The following is an 18,308-nucleotide window of genomic DNA, read 5'->3' on the forward strand; positions in this document are numbered from 1 at the left end:
TGTATAAATATCCTTCCTCCATCCTTTATCCATCCTCATATATTTTGTAAAAGTTATCAAGAAATAAACACTTCTAAAGCTAAAAAGGCTGTTTTTGAAAGCAGTTAACACCTCTGAAGTGATTGACAAGATATCTTACAGATGTTAGTGTGCACGCCCTGGGAACGCCCATCAACCAAGTGGTTCAGGTCACAGGTCATCTAAAAAAAAAAAACACACACATGCAGACGCATTTCCTCCTGGAGTCCATCTACATGGCAGCGATGAAGGAAAAGACAATATTCATTGTGGAATTCCTCCAGATAAATATGTCCTTTTCATTGCAACGTTACAAAAGTAAAACTACACTGTAATACTTGGATTTTGGTAGAAACTAATTTTTGTCAGTTTTGTGAAATTTGAAAGGCTGTAGGGGAAACCGGGCTTCTGCAACACTATATATATATATATATATATATATATATATATATATATATATATATATATATATATATTTGCAGAAGTTATACCATATTTTTATGCATAAAGACATCCCCCTTATAAATTAGTGTTTTGTTTTTGGATACATTAAGAGTACAACTAAGTGGCAAGTAAAGTCAGTTTTTTCCTATCAAAAGTAAATTTTGTGAATGTCAGTGTCTTTGTATTTATTTCTCACAACAAAGGAAAGGTGGCTCAAGTTTTCGTTAGAAGACTACACCCGTCCAACTGATGAGCATGTGTTATGTCTTCTCCAGACTATCAGCTATTTGATAACATGACTCATGTTTCACATAGTGACTCGTGAATGTGTGAATGTGACTCATGTGTGTCACATTCACACAGTGAATCGGACCAAAGTAAATCAGTCTAGACAGTGATTTACTAAGCCCCAGTATCAAGTGGATGACAAATATTGCTTGTTGAAGTTTATACATTTCTTTTTCCATGAATTATTTCTAGAATTTGTGTATATAAACAACTGTTTTCACGTTTGAACAGAAATGATGGTAGTTGTATTTATAATAGTTTCTAAAGGACTTATATCACTATATAAGACACTCACACATTACATATAGTAGTGTTCAGAATAATAGTAGTGCTATGTGACTAAAAAGATCAATCCACCCCCTTTTCTACTTTTTTTTACTAATAGCCCAATTTCATAGCCTTAAGAGTGTGCATATCATGAATGCTTGGTCTTGTTGGATTTGTGAGAATCTACTGAATCTACTGTACCTTGTTTCCCATGTAACAATAAGAAATATACTCAAAACCTGGATTAATCTTTTTAGTCACATAGCACTACTATTATTCTGAACACTACTGTAGCTGGTTTGTTGGATTATAGTTTGTATTTGCATCAGCATATATTTAATCATTTTGAAGAAATCTTAATAATCATGTGTTTTTTCATTATATTCTAAGTTGATTCACTGTACCCCATGAATTAGTGTCTGCATGGGGCACAGTGAATCAAATATTTTAAAATCTATTTTAAACACCTGTAAATTACACTTTGGAAGACATAAATAACACAGCCTTATAAATAATAACTTGCTGTATTAAATCCACAATAGAATGACCTAAACCTATACATAATGTGTTTATGCTGCCACAAAACAACATTTCTGATCGACTGTGCCTCGCTTCCCCTACAGCTTTAAGTGCTAAACACTGTGAAATTTGACACTCATAATATCACTTTTGACATATGAAAGTGAATTTACAATACTTTCAAATCAGTTCAAACCAATTTATTTATACAGTGGAAAATTACAGCATGAGTTTCCCCAAGTACAGTTTAAACCTTTACAATTTACCCACCCATAAGCAAGCACATTGGTGATGGCGGTAAGGAAAAACATCCTTCATACATTTAATTATAAGAAGAAACCTCAAGCAGACCAGATGAAGTGGGGTGACATCTGCTTTTGTCATATTCAAAAGAAAAAAAATCCTGAATACAAAACCAAATCAGAAACAGGATGGTATTGGAAATGCAAATTTAAAAAACAAAAATATTAATAATAATAAGTGGGGATTCTTACATTTATTCTGACTTTGATTGTATTCCATGCCGTATAAACCCAAGATATTTCATGTTTTGTATGGTCAATTTCATTTCATTGTCGCAGCACTTAAAATGGTGTTTTGACATTGAGGATGCCAAGTGATGAAGTATTTCAGGTGTTATTTTGTCCCATTTGTCTTGCAAACACACCTTAAATTGTCAAACAGTGTGTAGAGAATTTTAAAACAAAAAAGCAACTGCAACCCCAGATTCACTATTGGGGATACTGTACTCCAGACCAGTCCAGTACCCATACTCCCTTCATCCATAGTCATGCCTTTGTAATGTGTGCAGAATGTGATTCTACATTGTCTTGTTGGAAAATACATGGATGTCCATGGAAAAGATGTTATCTCGAAGGCAGAATATTTCTCTGACATTTCATTTACATTTCTGTGGTGGCAGTATTAATCAATCAATCAATCAATCAATTTTTTTATATAGCGCCAAATCACAACAAACAGTTGCCCCAAGGCGCTTTATATTGTAAGGCAAGGCCATACAATAATTATGTAAAACCCCAACGGTCAAAACGACCCCCTGTGAGCAAGCACTTGGCTACAGTGGGAAGGAAAAACTCCCTTTTAACAGGAAGAAACCTCCAGCAGAACCAGGCTCAGGGAGGGGCAGTCTTCTGGGAATGCAGAAAAGTACATAAACTTCTGCTAAGGGCACTGACACAATCCCATACTATAACAGACCCCAGCATTTGAAGTTGGTGTAGATAACAGTCAGATGGTCCTTTGCATCTTTGGTGCAAAGTGTCTATTTCTTCAAAAAAGATCTGAAATACTAATTCATCTGACCACAAAACACCTTTCCACCTTTCCACTGATGGTCCAACCCATATGGCTCTGAACCCACAGGTGTTGATGCCACCTCTGTACAAAGTTAACACAAGGTTTCTTCTTTGTTTTTCACTGTAAAGTTTTAAGTGGCATTTGCGCATGTAACTCCATATTATAGTGCTTTTCAAAGGTTTACCAAACTAATCCCTTGCTCGTGGTTATATCAGCTACTGAAGAATGACTGTGCGGTGGATTGCAGCTCACTGGCTTGTGCCTTTTGCCCTTTATCCACTTAAATGATATTACGCACTGGAGAGTGAGAAATGTACAAATCCCTTCCAATCTTTCTTTGAGGAACATTGTTTTAAACATTTCATTAATTTTCTCATGCATGTGGGAGCCTCTGTCCATCTTTGCTTCTCAACGACTCAGCCTTTTGTGCCAAATTATGATTACAATCACCTGTTCACATCCCCTGTTTCAAATAACATCATTCATTCATTCATTCATTTCACCTCATTACTAGTCCTGATTTGTCCTCAGTCAAAGTTATTTATGTATTTAGTTTTAATTTGTTGCAGGCCTGAAATGCATAAATGGGTGTGTATTTAAAAATGAAATGAAGCTAACATAAAACATGAAATATCTTTTACTTCTATTTCACTGCAGACAGTATGAGGCAAAGAAAATGTAAGAATCACTGTCTTTTTGTTTAATTTGCGTTTTCCATATCAACATTTTCTCATTTGGGGTTGTAAAATATAATTAAAATTCACCAAAATGACAAAAAAAGTCACTATAATGAATGACACATGCGTCTAATGGTAATCTGAAGTGATCATACAGGTGCCGATGTCTCGTGGGATCTATGGCCATCACATGAGTCTCCTCTGACTTTAGACGTAGGAAATTACATGGCATCCTGTTTTTCACTTGAGTTTTTTCTGACTTTAGAAATAGGAAATTATGACATCCTGTTTTTCACTGAAGCTAGACAATCCTCCAATTTTTTTTCAAAGAATTTGGTGTTAGTGTTGCTATAAAAGATACAGCGTAATTTACTGGACAAATATGATGTCAACCAAGCAAGAAGGGAACCAGAAATGTAAAAATAATGTTCAAGTCTATGTCACACGATGTAATGATGTGTATAGTGTCAAGATACTAAGGTATATCCAGAAGCACTGAGTTGGTATTTTGCAAATATTACCAATGAAGACTGTAAAAATCCAACCCCTCATCTGCATCATGATATCTGGGTAATGGTTCACATAGGGGATTGTCTGTTGGGGCATTCCATGGCAACACTGCAACAACATTCCCACATTTAAAAAAACACACACACACAGACACTTCTACAATCCCAATTCCAATGAAGTTGGTAGATCAACACTAGAAATAGACTTTAAACAGTACGTGATAGAAGTACTCCTCACAAAATACTCCATCCCAACTTGTAAACATTGGGAGGACTTCAAGAGAGCCATAACATAACAGTCTGACAAGAAAGTCTTGGAAACCAAAAGAAGAAGCACGAGGTTTGTTTTGATGAGAAGGAACAGGTCCCCTGACTCATTGGCCAAAAGCAAAAAGCCATCTTCACCTCCAGAAAGATTTGACCTCACAAGAGAAAAAGTCTCAGCTCCAGCAACGCAACGCAACTCTGCAAAGCAAAACTTGAAAGCTGAAAAATCAGTGGGGCATCAACAAGGTTGTTGAAATCCAAGTCTCCATCAACACAAATGACAAGAGATGCTTTTCAATGCCACCAGCACTGTTTGCAGCCGCTACACCCAAAGGCAAGCACCTCTTCGAGGCAAGGATGACCTGAGCCTGCTGAAGACCAAAGATGGCATCAGTGCTTGATGGAAAGAACACTTCAAAGACCTCTTGTGTTGGGAAATGCCGTTTGTAAGCCATTTGTAAGCCATTTGTATGCCATTTGTAAGCCATAACTGCATGTAGCTGCAAAAGTAACTGCAATGAGCAGAAAGAAAAATCAGAGAGGCAGAGACTGTCTCATTATATGAGGAGCTTTTATCAAAAATGTAACGTTTGAAGCTTGGAAAAGTTTTGAAAGTTCAAATCCTGGTCTAATCAAGCTGATGCAGGAGGCAGATCTACTTCCCATATTTGTCTGGAACCTTTTAACTGAATTTGTGCACAATAATGCAACTTGGGAAAACGCCTCTTATATGAATTCTACTTTAATTTCAGTCATTTAGATGGCTTTAGGCATTAACTCACACGCTGTAACGTTTGTTTCTATGCTAAACTTGCAGTTTTATAAAACCTTGTTGTATGATCTCATTTGCCACTAATTGTTTTCTGTTCCCTCTTCCTGGTTTGTGTCAACACAGCCACAGTCTGTCTTTTCTGTTCACCATTTGATTGGCTGAAGTGATCGAAGTACAATCTTGTGTGGCCTCATTATTTCCTCTCCAGTCATGATTTTTCTTTCTGTGCAGTTTTCTGGTAGACACGTGTAAAAATAGAACGTAGATGTTAGACACTGTAAAGAATGGGACCGGACATTCAGCTGGCTGCTCTTTAGTGTTTTTGAATAATGCTTTAGAGTCAGTACTATCAATTTTCCCTTGGAAAAAAATCAACTCAAATTACATTGCTTCGTCAAAATCCATTTTCCCCCAAATATTAGGTTATAATCATATCTGAGATTTTGGTGTCACTTGAAACCAACATTTGGACACTGCACTTTTTTTTTTTCTTTTTCTTTTTTACAGTTTGCATCATGTCTGGGATCAGACACTGGATCTGCACATGGCTGCATCCCCCACCCTACATAACCACCCAGACAGACTGATGGTCCAATCTCATCTCCAGAAAGTCTTCTACCTGCTCCAGCCAGGTCATACTGCAGTATCCCCTTGGCCTTTTATCGTTGTTGAGAATCTCTGCGTGATATTTAACATGTGTTTGAGGTTTGATAGATAAACTGTTTTAAAAACAACCTTTTTCAGTTTCACCTTGTGGCTAAAGTAAAAAGCCCTTCCTCAATAGGCCATTCATGCTTTTGATAGATAGAGATGAGATTACTGCAGTCATGCTTTGCTGTCGTTAACCAATCTTCCCCTCGTGCACCTCCAACTTGTGCAAAATGCTGCTGCTCATCTTGTAATGACCACTTCCGGATGTGAGCATATTACCCCTGTACTTTTCTCACTCCACTGGCTTCCAGTTCATTCTATAATCGATTTTTAAGATTTTAGTGTTTGATTTTGAAGCCATTAATGACCTTGCCCAACTATAATAGGGCATTGCTTTCATTTGGTCAACTTGAAATACAAGCTTTGGGTTGGTGGTGCATTTGGGGTCACTGGTTCCTAACTACTGAAGAACTTACCCCCTAATAAATGCACTATTACTGACCTAGAACTTTTTATATTTAAGTTTAAGGCTTAATATAAGACAAAATGGCTTTTACCACCCCAGAGTACTTTGACATTTTTGCTTTTTATGTGTCTCTTCTGATTTTATTGTATGCTCTGCTCTTATTCCCATTCATTTTATTTCTTGATTTTACTGTGAAGCACATTGGTCACAGTTTGGTTGTTGTAAAGGGTGATGTAAATAAATGTTGGTGAATTGATGGACTGATGGCGGAGGTCCTCGGGACTGGGAATAATGGCACACTGACTGACATTTCCTCATAATGCAACTTGTCGCTTCTCCTGGGTCTCCCAAGGTAACTGCTCACTTCACACAAAAGGCATACCTTGATGGTCTAAAGCAGCATGAAAGGCATTTGCAGTGTGTCCAACTCCACTTTTCTATTAATGAAGCAGAGCACAGAGTGCAAATATGTTGTATTCAGTCACTCACTTACTTATGGGTGAGCTATGGAGATAGCTCTACATATAGATTCCATCATTAAAATATAACCAACAAAATTGGGTTTTGCACTAATAAACCAAATCTGGCCTCTTCAAGAGATAACTAGAGCACAGCGCTTCCAATTCCAGTTTCCAATTCCACAAAATATCACCTTAGAAAAAATATTCAAGGACAAAGTCCTGTTAGATGAGACTTTTCATAAACAGAATTAGATGTGATCAAATGTCAGGAGGATGTATTTAGTTCATGCACTTGAGTCAAACTTTTTTTGTGGTGCTGTCAGCTTTTCTTTTTCAGTTTCTCAGTTCTTTTTCAGATCATTTTCACAGAACATTGGTTATCACTGTTTCACACAATTTGTCATTGCTTTTTGGCACTTGGTTTCTGACTGATAACTAGTCTGGAAGACAAAGATGCATAAAATTGCAACCTCCATCCAATTTTGGTAGTGTAGGTAAATCCAGAACAGAAAAATGAGAGTGACTAAGGAACTTTTGATTGAGATATAATGCAAAATATGCAATAAGAGGTTTTCAAAGATAAATTTAAATGGCTGCAAAATCTGTAATCTGGATCAGATCAAGATCAAACTTTGTCTGTTGATAAAAGATACAATTGATCTTTTTTCACAGTTATGAATTTTTGAAAATATGTTCAGTGTTAAAGATGGGGATTTTTCCAGTATTCCTAGATTTTTTCCTGACTTTGACATATGACCTTGAAAGTTATATCAGTTCTTGCCTATCAGGATATTAATCTTCAGTTAAAAAAAATCATAATGATATATGAAGGCTGTTCACATCAAACAAACGGGAAGGTGGGGGGGGGGGGGGGAGCATAACCTCCTTCAACTTCACTGGCGGAGGTAATTACCTGAACGCGGCGGTGTGTTTCGTTTGAGAGTCCATGTGGGCTCACACACTGACGGCACACTGCCACACGCTGAGTGATTTGAAGATTGTTGAAACGAGCCAATCGACCTCTCTGATTGATGTCCTTTGGGGTGATCACAGTTAATACAGAAGCTATCTGTTGCTGATTCCTCGCCGCCTCTTGGATGAGGCTGTTTCTTACATAGCTGCCAGTAATCTGCTACAGTTTTTATGTTGGGATCATAGGAGATCATCTTACACACTTTGAGATACGCGTATTACACTTCATCCACAAGGCACTGCTTTTTTCTGTTTCAGTTTATTACAGCCAATACAAAACAATCCATCAAACAGCGACAACGGGGCCGGGGAGCAGGAGAGAAGCTGCACAGAGACAGAAATTTGCACATGGAGTTGCATCGGCAACCAGATTTGATCGTGTTCATGTTCACACCAAAACCACTTGTGTTCATACACAGAACATCTCCATCATCACAATAGACTTTTTCTGTGGTTGTTTCCTAAAATGAAATAGAATCAATGGAAGGAGAAAACAACAGTTTTTACAATTCATAGCTGCAGACTTGAAAACATTCTCTCTCTTTTTTTGTACCTATTTTACTTTGGAGTGTTTTTTTTTTTCACTAACTCGTTTGAAAGTGCACAGATTGGATCACTGGATCAAAACAGGCTACTATTTCTTTTAAAATGCACCTGCAGGCACATATTTAGAAAACACAATATTGAATTAATTTCACATTTCACTGCGGTATCACTTTCAAGCAACTTTACAGTTTAGACAAAAAAACAGCATAATGATTAGAACAAAACGTTTCATTTCCAAACTCACAAGTTCACCCAGAATTCACTCTGTCTGGAGTGATTGACAGCTTCTGCAATATCCTCATATATTTAAAAGAAGCAATAAAATACAGTGTTTCTACAATGAATAGCATGGTAAGCTGTATACACGCTGTATGGCACTTTGGAAATGTTCACATTAACAGCTGGAATGACCTGAAGCTGACTTTTGGTTGATAAAATTTTCTCATCTGCTTTACAACTGATTTGAATGCAGTATGACTGTTGTCACCGCAATCACATCTCCAGAGATCAGATGTAAGTCAGCTCTGGTTTACATGTGTAAGGTTGTGTTCACATTACCAACAGACGTGACCTGAACCTGACATTTTAGCATGTACATTTTTCTCTTCCAGACTATTCACAGTAATTTTTACAACTGATTTGAATATCATCTTTTCATTGCAGTCACATCATCAGAAGTAATATGCAGGTCATATCTGTGTTTACATATGTAAGGCTGTGTTCACATTACATACTGAAGTCACCTGAATCTGACATTTTTGCTGTTCGATTGTATTATCTGGACCATTCATATTCATGTTAATAACAGACGTAACCAATCTGACAGTTCACACACCTTTGGCAGCAATTACAGTCTCAAGTCTTCTTCAATATGATGCTACGAGCTTGGTGCACCTACAGTATCTTTGAGAAGGTTTATCCATTCCTCTTTACAGCACCTCTCAAGCTCCATCAGGTTGGATGGAGAGCGTCGGTGCACAGCCATTTTCAGATCTCTCCAGAGACGTTCAATCAGATTCAAGTCTGGGCTCTGGCTGGGCCGCTCAAGGACATTCACAGAGTTGTCCTGAAGCCACTCCTTTGATATCTTGGCTGTGTGCTTAGGGTCATGAACTGTCATCCCAGTCTGAGGTCAAGAGAGCTCTGGAGCAGGTTTTCATCCAGGATGTCTCTGTACATTGCTGCACTCATCTTTCCCTCAATCCTGACTAGTCTCCCAGTTCCTGCTGCTGAAAAACTTCCATAGAGCATGATGCTGCCACCACCATGCTTCACTGTAGGGATGGTGCCTGGTTTCCTCCAATCGTGACGTCCAGCATTCACACCAAAGAGTTCAATCTTTGTTTCATCAGACCAGAGAATTGTATTTTTCTTGGTCTGAGAATCCTTCAGGTGCCTTTTGGCAAACTCCAGGTGGGCTGCCATGGGCTTTTTACTAAGGAGTGGCTCCCATCTGGCCACTCTACCATACAGGCCTGATTGGTGGATTGCTGCAGAGATGGTTGTCCTTTTGGAAAATTCTCCTGTCTCCACAGAGGAATGCTGAATATTTGACAGTCAGGGATGTGACCAAGAACTTGATGGTCACTCTTAGGCACTTCTCCCCCAATCACTCAGTTTAGACGGGCAGCAGCTCTAGGAAGAGTCCTAGTGAATCTAAGCTTCTTCCATTTATGGATGATGGAGGCCACTGTGCTCACTGGAACCTTCAAAGCAGCAGAAATGTTTCTGTACCCTTCCCCAGATTTGTGCCTCCAGACAATCCTGTCTAAGAGGTCTACAGACAATTCCTTTGACTTCATGCTTGGTTTGTGCTCTGACATGCACTGTCAGCTGTGGAGTCCACTTCCCAGGTGAACTCCAATTAAGCTCTAGAAACATCTCAAGGATGATGAGTGGAAACAGGATGCACCTGAGCTCAATTTTGAGCTTAGTGGCAAAGGGTGTGAATACTTATGTACACGTGGGTCCTAAATATTTTTAATGTTTAATCAATTTGCAAAAAAAATCTAAAATCTAACTTTTTTCACATTGGCATTATGGGGTGTTGTGTGTAGAATTTGAGGGGAAAAATTTTGCATTTTGTCCATTTTGGAATAAGGCTGTAACATAACAAAATGTGGAAAAAGTGCAGGGCTGCAAATACTTTTTGGGTGCGCTGTATCGGTCTTTATTTGTTATATTAGAATTGCTTTTATAAATCTTCTTAAGTTAAAGAGGGGAGCAGAGGTTATTGGATCTTCTTAGTAAGTAAGTCCCTTCAGCTGCTGCCTTGTTTTCATTCAGTGTCACCACAGCAGAGCCGAGGTGCATGTGCATGTTGAATTTTTTTTGAGGTGCAACTATCGGAGGCAGCTGTCTTCCACCCACCTGCCCACAGCAGTCACGTCCTCACGCTGGAGGAACAGCAGGTGAAGCAGATGCTGGGGGGGTGGGGGAGCAGAGGGGGTGAACCCCAGAAAAGCTGTGGGTCTGGACGGCATCTCAGTCAGTTGGCTGCGTTTTCAGCCAGGCTGCTGTCCCCTCCTGTCTGAAGTCCTCCATTATTGTTCCCTTTCCCAAGAAGACCAACATTAGTGGTCTGAATGACTGCCGCCTGGTGGCACTAACTTCCATCATTATGAAGTGCTTTGAAAAGCCAGTCCAGGCTCACATCATGTCTTGCCTCCCCCTGGGTTAGACCCTCACCAGTTTGCCTACTGTGCCAGCAGGTCCACGGAGGATGTCGGCATTACGGCTCTCCAAGCTGCTGTATCCCACCTGGAGCAGCAGGGGAGCCATGTTAGGCTGCTCTTTGTGGACTTCAGCTCAGCATTTAAAACCATTCTTCCTAGCAGACTGGTGACTAAGTTGTTGGATCTGAGGGTATCCTACTCCATCTGCCTGTGGATTTAGACTTCCTGTCAAACCGCTATCAGAAGGTGAGAGTGGACCCCTAAATCTCTTTGGACATTATCCCCAGCGCCAGCTCTCCTCAGGGCTGTGTGCTCAGTCCTTTGCTCTATACCCATGACTGCACCCTCTCATCCCAGCAAGGTTATCATCACATTTGCTGATGACACCACCGTGGTGGCTCTCATTTCTGGAGCGGATGAGGCCACCTATAGGGAAGAGGTGCAGCAGCTGTCAATGTGGTGTAAGGATAATAACTTGATCCTGAACACCTCTAAGACAAATGAGATGGTGGTGGATTACAGGAGGAGGAATATGGACTTTCAACCACTGGTTATTGGTGGGGATTGTTTGAAGAGGGTCTCTGACTTTTGGTTTCTGGGCATGTTCTTGAGAGACAACCTGACTTGGAGCACTAACACCACGGCCACCATCAAGAAGGCACAGCAGAGACTCGGGAGTTCTCGGGATTATTTACCTTCCACAGAGACTGCTGGTGGCCTCCCATTGCTGTTCCAAAGAGAGCTTTCTGACTTACTGTCTGTGTGTGTGGTTTTCCAGCTGCACGGCTGCAGACAGGAAAGCTCTCCACAGGGTCGTCACCACAGTCCAGAAGATTATCTGCTGTCCTGTGTTTTCAGTAGAGGAACTGTACACCCGTCGCTGCCTCAGGAAGGCAAAAAATACGTATAGTCAGAGACCTCTTTCACCCCGGTCATCATCTGTTTGAACCGCTGCCATCTGGCAGATGGTGCAGGACACTGAAAGCAAGAACAAACAGATTGAAAAGTGTTTTTTTATGCAAGAGCCATTTGTGCACTTAATGCAAATGTGAAATAATTCCTTTTATGCAGCTGCTGTTGGGTGTGACTGCTTTTAAACTTTTAATCATTTAATATTACTTAGTATTATATTGGTAATTATTTATTTATTATGTGTATATGCACTTAGAGCTGAGATTGCTTTTTTAATTTCATTGTGCTTAAAGTACAGTGACAATAAATATAAAGATAAATCATCAGAGGTTTTACACTGGATGCCCTTCATGGAGAAATATGGCAGGGGTGGGGTTCAAACCGGGAACCTTCCGCACTGAATCCAAGCACACTAACCACTTGGCCATCAATGAAGTCTTCCCTCAAACCACTTCCAGAAGCCTGTTCGGAAGCTCCCAACTCTGCAGGAGGAACCAAAGAACACTTTATTTGTTTTGTTTTATTTTTTGCAGAGGTGACTTTTTCTTTTAAAATGCAGGACTTTAAAAAACAAAATGCAAAGAGAAAATTCTGAGAGGAAGTGGTGAATGTGGAGGTCAATCGGAAGGATCTTTTTATTTAAAAAGCTGATCTGGGTAACTTCAGCTCATAATGCGATTTGACATGTTCACATAACACAGGAAGATCAATGTTGAATGTAGGTTAAAAAAAATCCTATTCAGGTCATTTCACCTGATAGTGTGAACGCCGCCTTTGTTTCCACATTCTGTTTCTGTTTACACATTCTGTGTGGGTTTTTGTGAGCAAATAAACCACATCTCTCTACCAATTACAAGCCGTTACAACCGTCTTGGTTATCTGAAATGTTAAACACCCTCTGTTTCCACACGTCAGAGTCACGCGTTTCTTTCTCATTATTCCACAATGGCCACTGACCTTCACAGGCTCCTGAGAGTCCACAGTGATCAAAGCCCAAGTCCGCTCTGACAGGTCTTTCACTCGAAACCTGATGCCCTCACAGAAAGCATTCAAATTCTACATTTCGAGGTGAATAAATCGATCAAATGGAGATTACTGGCGTGTCGTTGTGATGACATCACTCTCTTTCTGGATTTTGACCTTTTTGAAAAAGTCATGTAATTCCGTATCTGTGCTTGCTCCATCACACTGTGGTTGTAATTGCATTTTGATTCACTGGGATTACACGCTCTCTGGTCGGAAACAACAAAAACAACGCTTTTTTTTTCTTCTTCTGTAAAAATTAGCAGTGATGTCACAATGATGTCTGTTCCTGAAGGTTCATAATGTTGTACATCACACATCGGGGTGCATGTTTGCAAAGGGTGAATCACCTTGATGACAAAGTCCTCTCATCCGCCGTTTGTCTTCTGTGTCCATTCAAGTATCCCTCCTGAAAGGATGGTTATATCATATCCCATCCATTAAGCACAAAAGGATTTTTTTTCTTTCTTTCTTTCGAACTGATAAATATGGTTGTTAAACACGGACCAGACGTCACTGATGCTTCACTTCCTTCACTTACATTGCACAGAAAACTCAAAGGCCAAAAATGGTGACTGATGTCATTGCATCCGTTTTGGTTTTCACTTCTTCAGGCATGTTCAGTCCAGATTCAACCTACTCCCTGACAAAAGTGTCCTCGTACAGCGTCATGTTGCCCGTCGGTAAGATGTTGGCCCGTACAAAATGATCTGTCGGTGTGTTCAGCTCATCCATTTTTGTCGTGAAGTGATCAGGGCTCTCCCCGTTGGATGTGTCCTTGATGACAGTGTAGGTGAGCGCCACGGTGCAGGAAGCTGGTTTTTCCATACGCTGAGGGCCGCAGTGACACAACTTCTTGAAGGCAGCACGGAACTTCTGTGACATAGCGTTGTAAACGATCGGGTTGATGGCGCTGTTTAAGTAGATGCAGAGGCGGCAGAAAAGTAGAAACCACTTGTCGAGGTAGGGCTTATTCAGGAAGGAGTTAACCACCACTAAGGTCCGATAGGGCATCCAAAGTACGGCAAAGAGGATCACCACTACAGCCAGCATCTTTGTCACCTAACAAATATAAATTAACAGTGTGTTAACCTTTGACAAATCAGAGGTTTCTGTTGAACTTGATTTTCAACGACATTCTACAAACTGAAAGCATGCAAGTATACCTTTTAAAGGGGTCACATTATGCAAAATAATTAAGGCTGTTAAAAATGAATGACCTATGTTAAATAAATGGACAATATCCCACAATTCTATGCCTTTGCTTGTGGAAACGGTCACTGTTTCAGCATAATTTAGACCTAAAATGGCTGATTTCAGTCTTCCTGCTTGCTCTGATTGACACTTCCACTTAACAAATCAGTCATGGTGTTTTTAACTATGTATGATTTCATCATATGACTTCATTATGAAGTCATTTATCACAGTCAATCACAAATATTTTGCTGATCAATATATGTTGAAAAAATATAATGTAATATAATATATAAATGTGGAAAAACATCAGTTGTATTTATTTATTTATTTTGCAAATTATTTGATAAAAATGGTTTTGACCATTTTTGTGGAGCCAACTTTTTTCATACTTTAGTTTATTAATACAAATTATTCTGTGAAGGAGGGCTGGGGGAATTGGGAAAACACATCAGATTTACAAAAAAAAAGTCATTGAACATTACTTTTCATGTTGTGACATGCACAAAATGTGGAAAATATAATCAGGTTATGATCATGCGGCACAGATGAGTCATTGGAAGTTGCTGTGGGTGTTGTAACATGTTTTGTAGTTTTAAGTATAATAATTATAATATGTTGACATTGTACAGAAAACACAAAGAAAGGCTAAACAGTTGGTAAAGACTATTATTAAAGAATATCTCATTAATTGTTATATTCTATTGGTTGGGTTAACGGGGTGAAGTCTGCTACCTCTGATCGCCTTGTTTAAACCTGTGTACCTCCAATAATATTAAACTTACTGTTACTGTTAACAGTTTAAACTGACAAAATGCTCTAAACCTCAGTAAAGCGACAGCATCTCAGAGTCCTCAGCAGCAGCAGCACATTGTCATCTATGGAGTGAATTTTCGGCTCCACTGTTGGACTTTGGTTGGATGAGCTGATTACGTTGTCCAACGGAGCATGGAGATCACCTCGGGGGGTCACAACCTCTATCACTGCAGGAAAGCTCCTTTTCATCTGATAATCAAACATCTGGCTCTCCTGTCTCTGAGCACTCTGTAAGTGCTCCTACAGACAATTATTTTTAGTATGTAATAACTTTTTACAGGTGCCCTGACTGGCTTTCAGTTTTGCTACTAGAAAAGAAACAACTTTGTTCTTCACACCAGAAACAACCAGTGGTTCTCAGCAGAATGATTGGCATCCCTGTATTTAAAAACAGGATTTAATGTATATTCAAAAATTAAAGCAAAACTTGTGTATGAACAGAATATTTTTTTTAAAAAACAAAACTATCCAACAAGTGTTTTCACCCTGAAAAGCCCTGGACCATGGTTCAGTTTGATTTGGCTCTGATTCATCGTAACTGGGCAATTTGATTCCACTCATTTATGGAATGACAGCGTAATTTTGCCACTGATATTTAAAAAATAATATTTTTATGCTAGTAGTAAGAAACTCGTTCCATCATAAATACTAACAGTCAAATTTTCAAAGTAGTGTATTCATTTTTATTGTAAACCATGTTTCATAATCACCAGTGACTTTTTGATACAGTGTAAAAAATATTTCATATTGTTCAAGACATTGAGATATGTTCCACTTTTTTCAGTGGAAGTTGTCAAACATTAAAACAAAAAATCTGCTTGCTTTATTTACTTTATTTGTAACCCTTTTCTTTTAATTTATTTTTTTCCATATAATTTTTCTTTGAATCATTTCTTATTTGTTTGGCTGGTGGATGGGGTGGGGCTGCAGCCCCACCACCCACCCCTGATTCCATCCCTGCTCAGTCACTCATTCTCACGCTTTAAAAAATAATAAATGAACTGACTGTAAACTAGTTAGAAACGGTGAACTACAAATGTGAATTTCTTAATTTTAATCTGAGCAAACTGAACTTTGTGTTATTTTATTAATTTTATTTGTTGCCATTGTACAGAGCTTGATTTTACCTTTTGTGATGCTTAAGGTTTGTTTTAGGTCCGGCGTGGAACATTTTATGTCTGTTTGTTGCTGACATTTCTGTATTTTTTATGTCTGCTGCACATCGGTTTCCTATTTGGGATAAAAATAAAGTTGAAGTTGAGCCAGTTGCATATCACTGGTTCCTGTTATGGGGAGGTGGAGGGAGTGAGATGCACCAGCTTAATGTACACGGGGGGGTGCGTGACCTTAAACAGTTTGGGAACCGCTGCTGGATCCGCTTCTGCAGGATGAGGCGTTCACGGACGCACCTGTCTGCGAGAAGATGCCGTGGCGCTGCTGCAGGAGCTGGTCCCGACCATCCGGGCCCCCTGCGTGTCCTTCTTCCACTTCTTGCTGCCGCCTTTGGGCTCTGAAGGCAGCGGGTTCAGGAAGAGGATCCTGGCGATCAGCCCGTACAGCACGGTGGCCAGCAGGAGCGGCAGCACGTAGAACACCGTGAAGTCCGTGAAGTAAATGGGCAGGTAGTAACTCCTGGACACCTTGTAACCACAGCTGAGCATCACCGCGTTGTCGTACACCTGCTTGGTGGTGTCGGACAGAAACAGCCACATGACGCAGTAGACGGAGGTGAGCGCCCAGACCAGCAGGATGATCTTCTTGGCTCTGGACAAAGTGCACAGGAACTGCGCTTTGATGGGGTGGCAGATGGCGATGTACCGCTCCACGGTGAAGGCGGTGATGGAGCAGGAGGACGCGTTGATCCCCAGGTACTGGAAGTATGTGATGCCCAGGCAGCCCGCGTAACCGTACACCCACTGCGCGTACAGCGCGTCCGTGATGTTGGGCAGCCCGGCGGCCGTCAGCACCATCAGGTCAGCCGCCGCCAGGCTCACCAGGTAGCAGTTGGTGGGGGTCCGCATGTGCTTGGTGGTCAGCACCACGATGATGACCATGATGTTCCCCACGATGCCCACCCCGCATATGATAGTCACCAAAAGGACGCTCACCACTTTGTATTCAACGACATAGTCGCTCCAAACGCCCAGGGTGCGATTGTCCAGCAGGGACGTGTCATTGTCCACGCTCACGTTACCGTGCACGGTCAGATTATCCATGCTGCGAGGAAACTAACACCAGACTCCAAAAGTAGATCCAGACCGCCCGCTGAAAAACTTCCTCCAAAGGTCGCCCACCTTCACCAAGTCCCGCTTCTCAAAATGCGCGTCCATCAAATGCGTTTGGTCCCCAAGACAGCGTGCGTGGGTGAAATTAAAAAGTGGATCTGAGGAGCTGTTTGGAAGTTTGCAGAGAGAGAGAGAGAGAGAGAGAGAGAGAGAGAGAGAGAGAGAGAGAGAGAAGGAGCTGTCGCTCTGCGCACTGATCCAGACTGTGCGCGTCCTGCGGAGCCTCTGCTGCTCACGCACACTGCTGGAGCTCCAGCACGCGCGCGCGCGCACACACGCACGCACACACACACACAGGCTCACGTGCGCGTCGAACACCGTGTCAAAGTGCGCACCACACGGGTGTAATTAAAAAAAAAAGGATGGAGAAGAAATCATGCTGGGACATCGCGTCCTGGAATTTAACACCGCGTGTTCTCAAACGGGGAGTCCAAGGAACAGATGTGACCCTCCAGCCAGAAACTTGCAGCTCTCAGCCTGTTTTATTTTTTTAACACTCAGTAATTATGATTTTTTTTTTGTGCATTTTCCACAGTAAGTGCTCATTACTCCAGTGGCGGATCTAAAGGATGGTTGGTTGAGGGGTTTGTACCCCCCCCCCCAAGCTGCTGACCAAAGGTCCAATAAAATATGGTACACTTGTTGCATAGACAAAGGCTGCTCCATGCAGAGTTAGTGACTGCGGTGCACAGTTTGGATCATTTGACTGAAGTCACTGTCCTCAGAAGATTATGTATTTAAAACAAAAATTGTGTAGGAACAATGATGACTACAAAGTCACCATTTAGCTTCCCTGATTGCCTTAGAATAAAGAAAAAAGGCTCTGGATCTATTTTTTAATTGTCTTTGGACAACCCCCCCACCACCACCACCACCCACACACACACACACACACACACACACACACACCACACACACACACACACACACACTTGAAGCGACATCCACCCTGCACTCTGAACATAGGGGAGTTGTTTACTGTTTTCCCAAAATTTAGCCTCTTCAGTTTGAGGAAAACTGATTTAGTTTCCATATTTTCAAGATTTGAAAAAAAAGACATGTTTCCTACACATTTTTCAAAATGATTATTGCAGGAACACAAGCCGCAGACTGAACGGTCCCCCGCCACCACCACCCCACCCCCCCCCCAAAAAATGGGCCACCCTGCCTTCACTGCACATGCATCATTTGGGTCTGAGACTGATTCTCTTCACCCAAAGCAATCAAAG

At 40.7% G+C, this 18,308-nt stretch overlaps 1 protein-coding gene and 1 long non-coding RNA gene across 3 annotated transcripts; both read right to left on the reverse strand.

The window, feature by feature from the left end:
• Positions 1 to 8,199: 8,199 nt before the first annotated feature.
• Positions 8,200 to 9,200, reverse strand: LOC117514782. Its single transcript, XR_004561957.1, has 2 exons — positions 8,662 to 9,200; positions 8,200 to 8,615 (listed from the first exon to the last, which is right to left on the reverse strand). It is a non-coding gene; the product is annotated as an uncharacterized LOC117514782 (long non-coding RNA).
• Positions 9,201 to 11,328: 2,128 nt separating this feature from the next.
• Positions 11,329 to 17,186, reverse strand: trhra (thyrotropin-releasing hormone receptor a). 2 transcript variants are annotated; one of them, XR_004561956.1, is made up of 3 exons: positions 16,204 to 17,186; positions 12,719 to 13,846; positions 11,329 to 12,243 (listed from the first exon to the last, which is right to left on the reverse strand). XR_004561956.1 is itself a non-coding variant. In XM_034175372.1 (2 exons), exons 1-2 carry the CDS (start codon positions 17,008 to 17,010, stop codon positions 13,421 to 13,423), a joined length of 1,233 nt encoding a protein of 410 aa, XP_034031263.1. In that variant the 5' UTR covers positions 17,011 to 17,128; the 3' UTR covers positions 12,558 to 13,420. The 2 variants fall into 2 exon arrangements, 1 of the variants encoding a protein (XP_034031263.1); XM_034175372.1 differs by lacking the exon at positions 11,329 to 12,243 and having other exon boundaries at positions 12,558 to 13,846; positions 16,204 to 17,128.
• Between the last annotated feature and the right edge of the window lie 1,122 nt (positions 17,187 to 18,308).

Source organism: Thalassophryne amazonica, chromosome 7 (assembly GCF_902500255.1).
Source record: "Thalassophryne amazonica chromosome 7, fThaAma1.1, whole genome shotgun sequence".
Classification (NCBI taxonomy): Eukaryota; Metazoa; Chordata; class Actinopteri; order Batrachoidiformes; family Batrachoididae; genus Thalassophryne; species Thalassophryne amazonica.